The sequence below is a fragment of the Pseudochaenichthys georgianus genome, unplaced genomic scaffold (assembly GCF_902827115.2).
Source record: "Pseudochaenichthys georgianus unplaced genomic scaffold, fPseGeo1.2 scaffold_264_arrow_ctg1, whole genome shotgun sequence".
Taxonomy (NCBI): domain Eukaryota; kingdom Metazoa; phylum Chordata; class Actinopteri; order Perciformes; family Channichthyidae; genus Pseudochaenichthys; species Pseudochaenichthys georgianus.
The window spans coordinates 96378-112500 of record NW_027262955.1 but is presented as its reverse complement, the minus strand read 5'-3'; the positions used below and the strand labels follow the sequence as shown (position 1 = coordinate 112500).

General features: G+C 46.9%; 2 protein-coding genes across 6 annotated transcripts in view; both read left to right on the top strand.

Annotated features, from left to right (window-relative positions):
* smc6 (structural maintenance of chromosomes 6) overlaps positions 1-5076 on the top strand; it is a 47015-nt gene extending 41939 nt beyond the window's left edge. For 4 of the 5 annotated variants that reach the window (XM_034078048.2, XM_034078047.2, XM_034078049.2 and 1 more), the window contains 6 exons: positions 1-62; positions 521-646; positions 940-1045; positions 2790-2945; positions 3584-3681; positions 4675-5076. The exon at positions 1-62 is cut by the window's left edge and continues 84 nt beyond it. In XM_034078048.2, the coding sequence (XP_033933939.1) occupies positions 1-62; positions 521-646; positions 940-1045; positions 2790-2945; positions 3584-3681; positions 4675-4768 (642 nt within the window). In that variant the 3' untranslated portion in view covers positions 4769-5076. The remainder of the gene's footprint in view (positions 63-520; positions 647-939; positions 1046-2789; positions 2946-3583; positions 3682-4674) is intronic. The other variant, XM_034078050.2, reaches the window with a different exon arrangement.
* Positions 5077-8266: 3190 nt separating this feature from the next.
* LOC117442058 (structural maintenance of chromosomes protein 6-like) lies at positions 8267-15809 on the top strand. Its single transcript, XM_071202337.1, has 8 exons — positions 8267-8623; positions 10238-10343; positions 10652-10799; positions 11258-11383; positions 11676-11781; positions 13530-13685; positions 14319-14416; positions 15409-15809. Exons 1-8 carry the CDS (start codon positions 8267-8269, stop codon positions 15500-15502), a joined length of 1191 nt encoding a protein of 396 aa, XP_071058438.1. The 3' UTR covers positions 15503-15809.
* Positions 15810-16123: the final 314 nt, after the last annotated feature.

Below are 16123 nucleotides of genomic sequence, written 5' to 3'. Positions count from 1 at the left end.
CGACTGCAGAGGAAGATCAAAGTTTACGAGAGCATTCACGGAGAGCAGCAGCTCACAGTGAGGTGAGGAATCACACGCTGTGAGTCGACACAAAATAAAGTTTGTTTCACTTTCTCTGAATTTTGACATTTTCCTTAGAATTGATTTTTTTTCTCACAATTTTTACATTTCTCAGAATGTTTTGTTTTTATAAAATGTTGACTTTTTCTCATATTTTATTATTTTTCTTAGAATTTTTACTTTTTTCAGAGTTTAATTTTTTGGGTGAGGAATTATTTCACTATTAGTCAAAACAAAGTAAAGAGATTTTGCACCTTTTGGTTATCTGGTGCAAACACACGTCGGGTAACATATCGGCTCAAAATGTGCTTACACTGACAGAATGCTCGTGTTCCCTGAATCCCTCCCTAAATCATGTTGTTGGACACCATGAGAACTTAAATCAGAAATATTATATATTATTATTATATGTATTAATTAGTAATATATATTTTTGATCAAAATGTTTCCTCTTCCTCAGGGAGTACGCCGAGGCGGTGTCTCTGTTCAGACAGAAGAGCAAACAGGCGAGAGACCTGCGGAGATTCATCGACCGCCTCGAACACATCATATCGGACAGACAGAGCAGATACAAGGTCCTGAGGAGGTACCCATATTTAACATTAATACTATTACACCTTGTGCACAGATACTATGAATACAGAATTGACTTTTTCCTTAAAATCGATTGTTTTCTTAGAATTGTATTATTTTCAGAATTTTGACTTTTCACCTAATTTTGACTTTTTTCTCAGAATTTAGATTTTATTAGTTTACTTTTTTTTCTTTTGACTTTTTATTGAATGTTTAAAACTTGACTTTTCAAGGACCCTTAAACTAGCAAATATCAGAATACTGCAGAGAGACTTCACAGCGTGCTGTTCTGTGTTCTTCCTTCAGGTCTCTATCGGTCAGGTGTAAATTATATTTTAATAACTTCATGATAAAGATGAACTGCTGCGGCTCCATGATCTTCGACCACGACAACGAGACGCTCTCCATCTCCGTGCGTAAAGTTACTCCTTTCTTATTTCAGCATTTAAACATTGAAGCATGCAATAAGAAGTAAACAAACAATATTGTTTAAAGTAAGATGGACTGTCCTGGTTTGTTTCTCACCTGGCTTGTCTCACCTGTGTTGTCTCACCTGTAGTTGTCTCACCTGTGTTGTCTCACCTGTAGTTGTCTCACCTGGCTTGTCTCACCTGGCTTGTCTCACCTGTGTTGTCTCACCTGTAGTTGTCTCACCTGTAGTTGTCTCACCTGGCTTGTCTCACCTGTGTTGTCTCACCTGGCTTGTCTCACCTGTGTTGTCTCACCTGTAGTTGTCTCACCTGGCTTGTCTCACCTGGCTTGTCTCACCTGTGTTGTCTCACCTGTAGTTGTCTCACCTGTAGTTGTCTCACCTGGCTTGTCTCACCTGTGTTGTCTCACCTGTAGTTGTCTCACCTGTAGTTGTCTCACCTGGCTTGTCTCACCTGTAGTTGTCTCACCTGGCTTGTCTCACCTGTGTTGTCTCACCTGTAGTTGTCTCACCTGTAGTTGTCTCACCTGGCTTGTCTCACCTGTGTTGTCTCACCTGTAGTTGTCTCACCTGTAGTTGTCTCACCTGTAGTTGTCTCACCTGGCTTGTCTCACCTGTAGTTGTTTCACCTGGCTTGTCTCACCTGGCTTGTCTCACCTGTAGTTGTTTCACCTGGCTTGTCTCACCTGTAGTTGTCTCACCTGTAGTTGTCTCACCTGTGTTGTCTCACCTGTAGTTGTCTCACCTGTAGTTGTCTCACCTGTAGTTGTCTCACCTGGCTTGTCTCACCTGGCTTGTCTCACCTGTGTTGTCTCACCTGTAGTTGTCTCACCTGTAGTTGTCTCACCTGTGTTGTCTCACCTGTAGTTGTCTCACCTGTAGTTGTCTCACCTGGCTTGTCTCACCTGTAGTTGTCTCACCTGGCTTGTCTCACCTGTAGTTGTCTCACCTGTAGTTGTCTCACCTGTGTTGTCTCACCTGTAGTTGTCTCACCTGTAGTTGTCTCACCTGGCTTGTCTCACCTGTGTTGTCTCACCTGTAGTTGTCTCACCTGTAGTTGTCTCACCTGTGTTGTCTCACCTGTAGTTGTCTCACCTGTAGTTGTCTCACCTGGCTTGTCTCACCTGGCTTGTCTCACCTGGCTTGTCTCACCTGTGTTGTCTCACTGTAGTTGTCTCACCTGTAGTTGTCTCACCTGTAGTTGTCTCACCTGGCTTGTCTCACCTGTAGTTGTCTCACCTGGCTTGTCTCACCTGTAGTTGTCTCACCTGTAGTTGTCTCACCTGTAGTTGTCTCACCTGTAGTTGTCTCACCTGTAGTTGTCTCACCTGGCTTGTCTCACCTGGCTTGTCTCACCTGTAGTTGTCTCACCTGTAGTTGTCTCACCTGTGTTGTCTCACCTGTAGTTGTCTCACCTGTAGTTGTCTCACCTGGCTTGTCTCACCTGGCTTGTCTCACCTGTGTTGTCTCACCTGTAGTTGTCTCACCTGGCTTGTCTCACCTGTAGTTGTCTCACCTGTGTTGTCTCACCTGGCTTGTCTCACCTGTAGTTGTCTCACCTGTAGTTGTCTCACCTGTAGTTGTCTCACCTGGCTTGTCTCACCTGTAGTTGTCTCACCTGTGTTGTCTCACCTGGCTTGTCTCACCTGTAGTTGTCTCACCTGTAGTTGTCTCACCTGGCTTGTCTCACCTGGCTTGTCTCACCTGGCTTGTCTCACCTGTGCAGGTGATGCCCCCGGGCCGGGGGGATGAGGGCGTGTTGAGTGACATGCGCTCTCTGAGTGGAGGCGAGCGCTCGTTCTCCACCGTCTGCTTCATGCTCTCTCTGTGGGAGATCACAGAGTCTCCCTTCAGGTGCCTCGACGAGTTCGACGTCTACATGGTACACACACACACACACACACACACACACACACACACACACACACACACACACACACACACACACACACACTTGCTTTCGGACGACCGCTGCCACTCCGTCCGAGGGTCTCGCTTTCGGTCCCGATAATCCTTAACCCTTTGCAGTTTGTTGCAGATCTGGCCCACGCTCTCAGTCGGGTTTCCCTCGCTGTGTACAAACTGGACAACCGTGGACTTTTTGTTGTTGTTGTTCAGGAGGGCGATCCCGCCTCCGACGTAAGCGTGGCGTATGCGGTCAGGGGCGCCGCCAGGGATTTGGGGCCCCATGAAAAGATATTGGTTACTTAATGTTCTGAAATAGTTGGGGCCCCTGTCGGTCGCGGGCCCTTAGAATCGTCCTCACTTGTCCCCCCCTTACGGCGCCCCTGTGTGCGGTTCTTGCTTCTAGACGGACACTTCGAGCTCGGTAAGAACAGGTTTTCGGGGGAAAGAGCCGGCTCCGTGCGGTGTGAACAGGAAAAACCGGTGCTTATCAGGCTCTAGCTCCGAACCGGCCCTGGAACCGCGTCGGTGTGAAAGGGGCGTGTGCGTTTTGATTATTCTTATTTGCATCGAAGGCAGAACTAAATAAGTTTCATTTGTACTTTCTTTTCGCAGGATATGCACAACCGGCGGATCTCTCTGGATCTCCTGCTGGAGCTTTCTGAGCGACAGACCCTTCGTCAGTTCATCTTCGTCACTCCTCTCACCACCAGGTGGCGCTCCTCTTCACACTGACCTTTCTATTATACAGTTTTAATTGTCCTTCTTAGTTTCCTGTCCTGAGGCTAAAGCGTGCCATCACAACTATTATATACGTTTTAGTTTTTAACTATATCATAAATATTCAATTATTGCATATAGTAATAAATATTAGGAATGGATCATTATTTTAAATTGATCTTAAATATAATGATATGAATTCAGCATTACAATTTAAAAGCGATTTTAATAAAAAATGTATTTGTGATTTTATATGAAATTATAAAAGATTTATTTTCTTCATTCTATAATTTCTTAATTGTCAAAGTATCTTTCTATCATTATAAACACTACATTATTTATCAATTGTTATTTAAATTATATATATATTTTGTATTATTACTTTACAATAGATTGCTTTGCATCATTACATAATTTAAAACATATTTAAGTGAAAAGGCAACTTGGGGTGCTAAAGGGTGCTAGAGGGTGCTAAAGGGTGCTAGAGGGTGCTCGAGGGTGCTTGAGGGTGCTAGAGGGTGCTCGAGGGTGCTCGAGGGCGCTAGAGGGTGCTCGAGGGTGCTCGAGGGCGCTAGAGGGCGCTAGAGGGTGCTCGAGGGTGCTCGAGGGTGCTAAAGGGTGCTAGAGGATGCTAAAGGCTGCTAGAGGGTGCTAGAGGGCGCTAGAGGGCGCTAGAGGGTGCTAGAGGGTGCTAAAGGGTGCTAGAGGGTGCTAAAGGGTGCTCGAGGGTGCTAAATGGTGCTAGAGGGTGCTAAAGGGTGCTAGAGGGCGCTAGAGGGTGCTAGAGGGCGCTAGAGGGTGCTAGAGGGTGCTAGAGGGTGCTAAATGGTGCTAGAGGGTGCTAAAGGATGCTAAAGGCTGCTAAAGGGTGCTAAGGGGGCTAGAGGGTGCTCTTCTCATACCTCTTGAGGGGCAGGGATCCTGTGCGTCGGTTCTTTGACATATTTTCACTTTGTTTTAACGTCACAGTGTTTTGTGTCTTTCAGCAATCTTCCAAAGTCCAGACTGATAAAGATCCACAAGCTGCCGGATCCAGAGAGAATCTGCAGCGAGGCTCAGCAGGAAGACAAGGACGCTTAGAAGAGACCTTGGTACGACGTGAAGCTCGATGGATGTCAGCATTCAGTGTGCTCATGTTTGCTTCATTCATGGATGTGTTTGAAAACTGCCGGGTTCATGGTTCAGGGCTCGCCGGTATGTTCACTCTTAGTGTTGTGTTAGCGTGCTGCTGCCTTTGGCCACACCATCGCTCTTCACATCGATCTGTTCTCAACATGTCGTGCATCTCCATAACGTGTTCATCGTGACGAGAGGAGGCGAGGCGGGTTGTATTCATCTCATTCTCACTGTCTGCAAATAAAGTACATTCCTGTCGGCCTACAACGAAACCTCTTCACTCACTTTCCTAAAAGGGAACCCGATGTTCGGCGTTACGAATACTGAGCGGACATTTTGGGGTTTCCTTGTTGTTTGATGTTCATCGATAGCCATTGAAATGAGCCGATTAGCGTACACTGGCACATACACCGTGATGAGCCTTTTCCTAAATATAAACATAATTACAATATTTATTTCAGCATTGACATAAAAACTGAAACATGTGGAGTTATAGCATCAATTCCATGTTAGAAGTTAGACGCATCTTAAGCTTTGACAGGGTGGCCAACTGTGGGCGCCGGGCTGGAGTGAGATGGCACGCCTCAATCTGCTGCCCACGTGAACACAGCCACCACAAGGATCTCTCACACACTACCAGCCCCCAAACAGACAGGGCAAATACCCACACACAGGTGGGGGGGGGGAGGCAACACAGGTGGGGGGGGGGAGGCCACACAGGTGGGGGGGGAGGGCAACACAGGTGGGGGGGGGAGGCAACACAGGTGGGGGGGGGAGGCAACACAGGTGGGGGGGGGGGAGGCAACACAGGCGGGGGGGGGAGGCAACACAGGGCACCAGGTGAACACAATCAACCACAATGAGGCTACACAACCAGGCCGAGATCCATGGGCCCAGAGATCACCTCCTTGACATGGACACAGACTATAAAGGGCACAAAGTTTCATCCACTATGTTTGCCTCTATGCACTTTCTGATTTCTTCAAGGTTGTGTCTTCCTGGTCGAATGCACTTATTGAACCTTAGAGCAGGGACTTTCGAGCGGCTCTTTTTTGAGAAAAGAGCTATATTCCTGATTGGCTGGGCGGATTGCAAACCACGCCCCGTAAAACTCCCAAAGAGTTTTGTGAAGCCGCCATTTTATTATCCTTGCCTTAGCATTATTAGCATTAGCATGATTAGCATTATTAGCATTAGCATTAGCCCATCACAGAAACGCAGAGAGACTAACTTATGGCAACACAAAAGAAAACATGGGAGCGGTGGAGATGAGGAGGTGTCGGCGTTCTGGGACACCCAGCAGCTTCTACTGAAGCCTTCCCCAACTCCGGGGACTTCCGGCCGGGGACTCCGGGCGGCAGTATACGCCGTGAAGTGGTTTGCGGCCTGCCAGTAAACCCAAAGCAGAAGAAGAAGAAGTGACGTCAGCGGCTTCATTTGCCTAATCCTCCCCCAGGGACTTTTCCTGGTGTGAACGCGATCTGTACTTAGTTCATGAGAACTAAAGAGTTCGCATGAACTAAGTTCGCATGAACCTTTGTGGGAAAAGTACCGCAGTGTGAACGCGGCTATAGGCCGCCCAAATCTCACCAACACCTCAAATCTTAGGTCTCCCCAATCACAGTAGCTCAGCTCCATTATCTTCTAGATCTGAGTTGAATGCAAGTCAAACCCTCACCTTCCCCCATCTTCCTTTGTCCTCAACACCACATGTCAACCGGCCCCAAATCCAGCTCACAGTTTTACACAAATCATTTCCCATTTTAAGCTTATTCATAGTTTGCTAACATGAATACATACAAATATTTCACTACAGTATCTGTAGGTGCAGCTTCAATGGGGTTCTGCTGTGCAGACATGATGCAGGGAAGAACAGTTGGTAACGTTCTCTTATTGGAAAACAACACGCCTTTTGTCTCGTCTGAATTTAACACCAACCTGAGGCGGAACAGATGTGACTGAAAAGTGTCCAAAGCAGACGCTCAAATGCAAGCGCAACCGTGCTAGCACAACAGTATCGGCTGCATATAGATGAACAGAGGCATCAATACTTTGACCCACATCATTTATATGAATAGGAAAAAGGGTGGGTCCCAGGACCGAACCTTGAGGAACGCCTCTGGGCACATTACGAAAGCTTGAGGAGAGACCGCTGAATTCTACACATGCGATTTGAAAGATAGTTTGCAAAGCAGCCAACGGCTTGGTCAGACAGGCGAGGTGGCTTCATGGCCCACGTATCAAATGCCTGGCACAAGTCAATAAAAAGGGCAGCACAGTAGCTCTTTGCGTCCAAGCCTTCAACAATGTCGTTTGGGTTGGATCTGAAGATTACTTGTTGGTGTGTTCCTGCCATGTTGTATTGTAATGCTCTGCTCGGGTCCACTAGGGGTCTTTTTGATCCTTACTGTTCCCCTTACTTTCTTTATTGCTTCTGCGAATGAAACTTTGTCTGCACCTCTCTGGCCTCTCTCTGCACCTCACATCCTCCAAACGCAGCACTGATCTCCTCCGCGGTTACTACATTTAACCTTTGCATCCCTTTCACATTTCCCATCCTCATGTCGTCCTCCGCATCTCGCACCCCTTAGCCGTCCTTCACACCGCTGCGCTGTGTGCCCCATGCGTTGTCATGCGTTGTCATGCGTTGACCTGAGAGGCTGGGATGTACTGATGTTCCTTTGAGGGTGCCATCCCGTCTGCTTTGCAGCCTTGTGACTTCCACTACTTTGCCTCCTTTGAATTCTCTTTGAACGTCCTTCCATCCACATGTCCCAATGACTCCTCTCAGTTTAGCCATTGCTCCTTCCTTTTCTCCCGTTCAGTGACTTCATTCCCAGCATCTCTTCCTGCTGCCGTTTGTTATTGGCGTGTATCAAAACCCGCTTGTTGTTCATGGAATTTAGCTCATTTCATTTTTCCAATCTCTTCTTCAACTGCTTGGTAACTTTAGTCGGGTGGAAATGCCCACCATCCTGGTTGAGTTCTGTTACAACTTTCCACTCGTGTTCTAGTTTGTTGGCTGACTTTGATGTTGAGCTTTGTCTGCTTCGCCCGACCAACTTGGTACTCTACCTGAGCCATCTCTCCCCGAGCCATCTCTCACTGAGCCATCTCTCCCCGAGCCATCTCTCCCCGAGCCATCTCTCACTGAGCTATCTCTCCCTGAGCTATCTCTCCCTGAGCTATCTCTCCCTGAGCTATCTCTTCCTCTCAAAGCCCTCTTCTTCCTCGCAGCTTTGATATCATCCATTCCATATCGTTTCTTTGGCTACCATCGGAGCTGGTTGACAGGATGAGACAGTCGATGTACACTTTATGCAAATCCGCCAAAATAACAGTCCAATGCTACCGTTTCTGTCTGTTTCCCAGTCTTCAGATTCGCTCTGAGCTTTCTGCAACACGTCTCCCACTTCACGTCCTTCTTCCGGTCCGACCAGCCGACGACTCACCTGTTGGGAGATGTTCCTCTTTAACATTCCTCCATCCAGCAGGAGCAGGTCCTCCTCCCAGAGGACTCTCCTCCAGCAGGAGCAGGTCCTCCTCACGGAGGACTCTCCTCAGCAGGAGCAGGTCCTCCTCACAGAGGACTCTCATCCAGCAGGAGCAGGTCCTCCTCCCAGAGGACTCTCCTCCAGCAGGAGCAGGTCCTCCTCACAGAGGACTCTCCTCCAGCAGGAGCAGGTCCTCCTCACAGAGGACTCTCCTCCAGCAGGAGCAGGTCCTCCTCACAGAGGACTCTCCTCCAGCAGGAGCAGGTCCTCCAGCAGGAGCAGGTCCTCCTCCCAGAGGAGTTTCATCCAGCAGGAGCAGGTCCAGGTATGCTTTAAAGGACTCTGTCCTCTGTGTTCATTGTCACTGTTGGAGCTATATATCTCTTTATATTATTTAATAGTTTAACATTTATTCTCTTGCTGTTTACAGTGTTTAGTGTAAATGTATTCTTAGTTAGCGTCATAAGTAGTTTCTATGCTTTTATTTTGAAGGCACGTTCGGGCACTGGGTGATCGGAGCAACCCGGTGCGAGTGGGAGCACCCGGTGCGATTGTATATATTGGAGCCAGACGGGTGGAGGTGGAGCGCGAGCAGGCGAGCGGTCTCTCAGCAGGTGTTTCAAGCACACGAAGCAGAGCCGTAGGAACGGCTTCAGGAGAGAGAGGGAGGAAACCGGTTCTCGTTCTCTATCATTGGGATGAAATGCACAAATGGAGGTTCTGGTCTGGACCTGGATCGTTGCCCTGCGTACGATCCGCTACCTCGTGCCTCAGCGGCTCTTCAGTTCTGGAGGATGCTGGCCGCCGCGGTCACGTTTAATTTGACCATTTATTTCAGGTTGAGTTCCGAGTTATTTTCCATTCACTTGAGAGGTCTTTCTTAAAGGGTTAACCCTGTGTGAGTTGATTCCTCAGTAACACATCATCATCATCATCATCACCCTGAGGAGGAAGAGGAGAGACGGCGGCCATGTTGAGAAACTCTTCACTTTATTGACAGACTGTTGGTACACACACACACACACACACACACACATTACTTCATTGATTTCCACACACAGATGAGACAGAGATGTGTGTGTGCACAGACACAGAAGATTCAACACCCCCCCCTGCTGTCCGATACAGGCACTGCTGCACAAAGAGGCACCGCACACACACACACACCACACACACACACACCACACACACACACACACACACACACACACACACACACACACACACACACACACACTTATAAACTCTGAATCTTGTGGTGAACATATACGCACTGGCTAAGCCAAAGGTGATGTAGGCTTTTTGTTTGCGACATGTATTCAAACTACTTTAAAGAGTCCTCTCCTGCTGATGTTCAGGTGTATATCAGTATGTAGTGTCTCTACTTTAAAGAGTCCTCTCCTGCTGATGTTCAGGTGTATATCAGTATGTAGTGTCTCTACTTTAAAGAGTCCTCTCCTGCTGATGTTCAGGTGTATATCAGTATGTAGTGTCTCTACTTTAAAGAGTCCTCTCCTGCTGATGTTCAGGTGTATACCAGTATGTAGTGTCTCTACTTTAAAGAGTCCTCTCCTGCTGATGTTCAGGTGTATATCAGTATGTAGTGTCTCTACTTTAAAGAGTCCTCTCCTGCTGATGTTCAGGTGTATACCAGTATGTAGTGTCTCTACTTTAAAGAGTCCTCTCCTGCTGATGTTCAGGTGTATATCAGTATGTAGTGTCTCTACTTTAAAGAGTCCTCTCCTGCTGATGTTCAGGTGTATATCAGTATGTAGTGTCTCTACTTTAAAGAGTCCTCTCCTGCTGATGTTCATGTTTTATATTTAGTGGCTCGTTTAGAGGCTTGATGAATGACTGAATGGTTTGGAAAACCCTGTATCTGGAGGATGTGATTTATGTTGTTGTTGTTGTTGTTGTTGTTGTTGTTTGTTGTCCTCAGGAGGAGCAGCTGGAGCTGGAGGCTGAGTGCAGCAAACATGAACAAAGCCTCCAGGTTTCAGAGAAGAAACTGAAGAGTCATGCAGAAACGATGGCAGAGATGAAGAGTGGCCTCGCCCAGACAGAGGAAGAGCTGAAGGTAATAATTAATAACGAGATAAAAAACAATTACTAGAAACTTCAAAATGTTCAACTAGTATTAAAGTTATTATGTCTGTCTGTCTGTCTGTCTGTCTGTCTGTCTGTCTGTCTGTCTGTCTGTCTGTCTGTCTGTCTGTCTGTCTGTCTGTCTGTCTGTCTGTCTGTCTGTCTGTCTGTGTCTGTCTGTCTGTCTGTCTGTCTGTCTGTCTGTCTGTCTGTCTGTCTGTCTGTCTGTCTGTCTGTCTGTCTGTCTGTCTGTCTTCTCCCCCTGCAGGAGTGTGTGTGAGTAAAGCGTCAGAGATCAGTCCTCAGCGACAGGTCGTGTCCGCCAGCTCGAGGAGTTTGGACACAGAAATAACTCGACTGCAGAGGAAGATCAAAGTTTACGAGAGCATTCACGGAGAGCAGCAGCTCACAGTGAGGTGAGGAATCACACGCTGTGAGTCGACACAAAATAAAGTTTGTTTCACTTTCTCTGAATTTTGACATTTTCCTTAGAATTGATTTTTTTTCTCACAATTTTTACATTTCTCAGAATGTTTTGTTTTTATAAAATGTGACTTTTTCTCATATTTTATTATTTTTCTTAGAATTTTTACTTTTTTCAGAGTTTAATTTTTTTGGGTGAGGAATTATTTCACTATTAGTCAAAACAAAGTAAAGAGATTTTGCACCTTTTGGTTATCTGGTGCAAACACACGTCGGGTAACATATCGGCTCAAAATGTGCTTACACTGACAGAATGCTCGTGTTCCCTGAATCCCTCCCTAAATCATGTTGTTGGACACCATGAGAACTTAAATCAGAAATATTATATATTATTATTATATGTATTAATTAGTAATATATATTTTTGATCAAAATGTTTCCTCTTCCTCAGGGAGTACGCCGAGGCGGTGTCTCTGTTCAGACAGAAGAGCAAACAGGCGAGAGACCTGCGGAGATTCATCGACCGCCTCGAACACATCATATCGGACAGACAGAGCAGATACAAGGTCCTGAGGAGGTACCCATATTTAACATTAATACTATTACACCTTGTGCACAGATACTATGAATACAGAATTGACTTTTTCCTTAAAATCGATTGTTTTCTTAGAATTGTATTATTTTCAGAATTTTGACTTTTCACCTAATTTTGACTTTTTTCTCAGAATTTAGATTTTATTAGTTTACTTTTTTTTCTTTTGACTTTTTATTGAATGTTTAAAACTTGACTTTTCAAGGACCCTTAAACTAGCAAATATCAGAATACTGCAGAGAGACTTCACAGCGTGCTGTCTGTGTTCTTCCTTCAGGTCTCTATCGGTCAGGTGTAAATTATATTTTAATAACTTCATGATAAAGATGAACTGCTGCGGCTCCATGATCTTCGACCACGACAACGAGACGCTCTCCATCTCCGTGCGTAAAGTTACTCCTTTCTTATTTCAGCATTTAAACATTGAAGCATGCAATAAGAAGTAAACAAACAATATTGTTTAAAGTAAGATGGACTGTCCTGGTTTGTTTCTCACCTGGCTTGTCTCACCTGTAGTTGTCTCACCTGTAGTTGTCTCACCTGTGTTGTCTCACCTGTAGTTGTCTCACCTGGCTTGTCTCACCTGGCTTGTCTCACCTGTGTTGTCTCACCTGTAGTTGTCTCACCTGTAGTTGTCTCACCTGGCTTGTCTCACCTGTGTTGTCTCACCTGGCTTGTCTCACCTGTGTTGTCTCACCTGTAGTTGTCTCACCTGGCTTGTCTCACCTGGCTTGTCTCACCTGTGTTGTCTCACCTGTAGTTGTCTCACTGTAGTTGTCTCACCTGGCTTGTCTCACCTGTGTTGTCTCACCTGTAGTTGTCTCACCTGTAGTTGTCTCACCTGGCTTGTCTCACCTGTAGTTGTCTCACCTGGCTTGTCTCACCTGTGTTGTCTCACCTGTAGTTGTCTCACCTGTAGTTGTCTCACCTGGCTTGTCTCACCTGTGTTGTCTCACCTGTAGTTGTCTCACCTGTAGTTGTCTCACCTGTAGTTGTCTCACCTGGCTTGTCTCACCTGTAGTTGTTTCACCTGGCTTGTCTCACCTGGCTTGTCTCACCTGTAGTTGTTTCACCTGGCTTGTCTCACCTGTCGTTGTCTCACCTGTAGTTGTCTCACCTGTGTTGTCTCCCCTGTAGTTGTCTCACCTGTAGTTGTCCTCACCTGTAGTTGTCTCACCTGGCTTGTCTCACCTGGCTTGTCTCACCTGTGTTGTCTCACCTGTAGTTGTCTCACCTGTAGTTGTCTCACCTGTGTTGTCTCACCTGTAGTTGTCTCACCTGTAGTTGTCTCACCTGGCTTGTCTCACCTGTAGTTGTCTCACCTGGCTTGTCTCACCTGTAGTTGTCTCACCTGTAGTTGTCTCACCTGTGTTGTCTCACCTGTAGTTGTCTCACCTGTAGTTGTCTCACCTGGCTTGTCTCACCTGTGTTGTCTCACCTGTAGTTGTCTCACCTGTAGTTGTCTCACCTGTGTTGTCTCACCTGTAGTTGTCTCACCTGTAGTTGTCTCACCTGGCTTGTCTCACCTGGCTTGTCTCACCTGGCTTGTCTCACCTGTGTTGTCTCACCTGTAGTTGTCTCACCTGTAGTTGTCTCACCTGTAGTTGTCTCACCTGGCTTGTCTCACCTGTAGTTGTCTCACCTGGCTTGTCTCACCTGTAGTTGTCTCACCTGTAGTTGTCTCACCTGTAGTTGTCTCACCTGTAGTTGTCTCACCTGTAGTTGTCTCACCTGGCTTGTCTCACCTGGCTTGTCTCACCTGTAGTTGTCTCACCTGTAGTTGTCTCACCTGTGTTGTCTCACCTGTAGTTGTCTCACCTGTAGTTGTCTCACCTGTAGTTGTCTCACCTGGCTTGTCTCACCTGTGTTTGTCTCACCTGTAGTTGTCTCACCTGGCTTGTCTCACCTGTAGTTGTCTCACCTGTGTTGTCTCACCTGGCTTGTCTCACCTGTAGTTGTCTCACCTGTAGTTGTCTCACCTGTAGTTGTCTCACCTGGCTTGTCTCACCTGTAGTTGTCTCACCTGTGTTGTCTCACCTGGCTTGTCTCACCTGTAGTTGTCTCACCTGTAGTTGTCTCACCTGGCTTGTCTCACCTGGCTTGTCTCACCTGGCTTGTCTCACCTGTGCAGGTGATGCCCCCGGGCCGGGGGGATGAGGGCGTGTTGAGTGACATGCGCTCTCTGAGTGGAGGCGAGCGCTCGTTCTCCACCGTCTGCTTCATGCTCTCTCTGTGGGAGATCACAGAGTCTCCCTTCAGGTGCCTCGACGAGTTCGACGTCTACATGGTACACACACACACACACACACACACACACACACACACACACACACACACACACACACACACACACACTTGCTTTCGGACGACCGCTGCCACTCCGTCCGAGGTCTCGCTTTCGGTCCCGATAATCCTTAACCCTTTGCAGTTTGTTGCAGATCTGGCCCACGCTCTCAGTCGGGTTTCCCTCGCTGTGTACAAACTGGACAACCGTGGACTTTTTGTTGTTGTTGTTCAGGAGGGCGATCCCGCCTCCGACGTAAGCGTGGCGTATGCGGTCAGGGGCGCCGCCAGGGATTTGGGGCCCCATGAAAAGATATTGGTTACTTAATGTTCTGAAATAGTTGGGGCCCCTGTCGGTCGCGGGCCCTTAGAATCGTCCTCACTTGTCCCCCCCTTACGGCGCCCCTGTGTGCGGTTCTTGCTTCTAGACGGACACTTCGAGCTCGGTAAGAACAGGTTTTCGGGGGAAAGAGCCGGCTCCGTGCGGTGTGAACAGGAAAAACCGGTGCTTATCAGGCTCTAGCTCCGAACCGGCCCTGGAACCGCGTCGGTGTGAAAGGGGCGTGTGCGTTTTGATTATTCTTATTTGCATCGAAGGCAGAACTAAATAAGTTTCATTTGTACTTTCTTTTCGCAGGATATGCACAACCGGCGGATCTCTCTGGATCTCCTGCTGGAGCTTTCTGAGCGACAGACCCTTCGTCAGTTCATCTTCGTCACTCCTCTCACCACCAGGTGGCGCTCCTCTTCACACTGACCTTTCTATTATACAGTTTTAATTGTCCTTCTTAGTTTCCTGTCCTGAGGCTAAAGCGTGCCATCACAACTATTATATACGTTTTAGTTTTTAACTATATCATAAATATTCAATTATTGCATATAGTAATAAATATTAGGAATGGATCATTATTTTAAATTGATCTTAAATATAATGATATGAATTCAGCATTACAATTTAAAAGCGATTTTAATAAAAAATGTATTTGTGATTTATATGAAATTATAAAAGATTTATTTTCTTCATTCTATAATTTCTTAATTGTCAAAGTATCTTTCTATCATTATAAACACTACATTATTTATCAATTGTTATTTAAATTATATATATATTTTGTATTATTACTTTACAATAGATTGCTTTGCATCATTACATAATTTAAAACATATTTAAGTGAAAAGGCAACTTGGGGTGCTAAAGGGTGCTAGAGGGTGCTAAAGGGTGCTAGAGGGTGCTAGAGGGTGCTTGAGGGTGCTAGAGGGTGCTCGAGGGTGCTCGAGGGCGCTAGAGGGTGCTCGAGGGTGCTCGAGGGCGCTAGAGGGCGCTAGAGGGTGCTCGAGGGTGCTCGAGGGTGCTAGAGGGTGCTAGAGGGTGCTAAAGGCTGCTAGAGGGTGCTAGAGGGCGCTAGAGGGCGCTAGAGGGTGCTAGAGGGTGCTAAAGGGTGCTAGAGGGTGCTAAAGGGTGCTCGAGGGTGCTAAATGGTGCTAGAGGGTGCTAAAGGGTGCTAGAGGGCGCTAGAGGGTGCTAGAGGGCGCTAGAGGGTGCTAAAGGGTGCTAGAGGGTGCTAAATGGTGCTAGAGGGTGCTAAAGGATGCTAAAGGCTGCTAAAGGGTGCTAAGGGGGCTAGAGGGTGCTCTTCTCATACCTCTTGAGGGGCAGGGATCCTGTGCGTCGGTTCTTTGACATATTTTCACTTTGTTTTAACGTCACAGTGTTTTGTGTCTTTCAGCAATCTTCCAAAGTCCAGACTGATAAAGATCCACAAGCTGCCGGATCCAGAGAGAATCTGCAGCGAGGCTCAGCAGGAAGACAAGGACGCTTAGAAGAGACCTTGGTACGACGTGAAGCTCGATGGATGTCAGCATTCAGTGTGCTCATGTTTGCTTCATTCATGGATGTGTTTGAAAACGCCGGGTTCATGGTTCAGGGCTCGCCGGTATGTTCACTCTTAGTGTTGTGTTAGCGTGCTGCTGCCTTTGGCCACACCATCGCTCTTCACATCGATCTGTTCTCAACATGTCGTGCATCTCCATAACGTGTTCATCGTGACGAGAGGAGGCGAGGCGGGTTGTATTCATCTCATTCTCACTGTCTGCAAATAAAGTACATTCCTGTCGGCCTACAACGAAACCTCTTCACTCACTTTCCTAAAAGGGAACCCGATGTTCGGCGTTACGAATACTGAGCGGACATTTTGGGGTTTCCTTGTTGTTTGATGTTCATCGATAGCCATTGAAATGAGCCGATTAGCGTACACTGGCACATACACCGTGATGAGCCTTTTCCTAAATATAAACATAATTACAATATTTATTTCAGCATTGACATAAAAACTGAAACATGTGGAGTTATAGCATCAATTCCATGTTAGAAGTTAGACGCATCTTAAGCTTTGACAGGGTGGCCAACTGTGGGCGCCGGGCTGGAGTGAGATGGCACGCCTC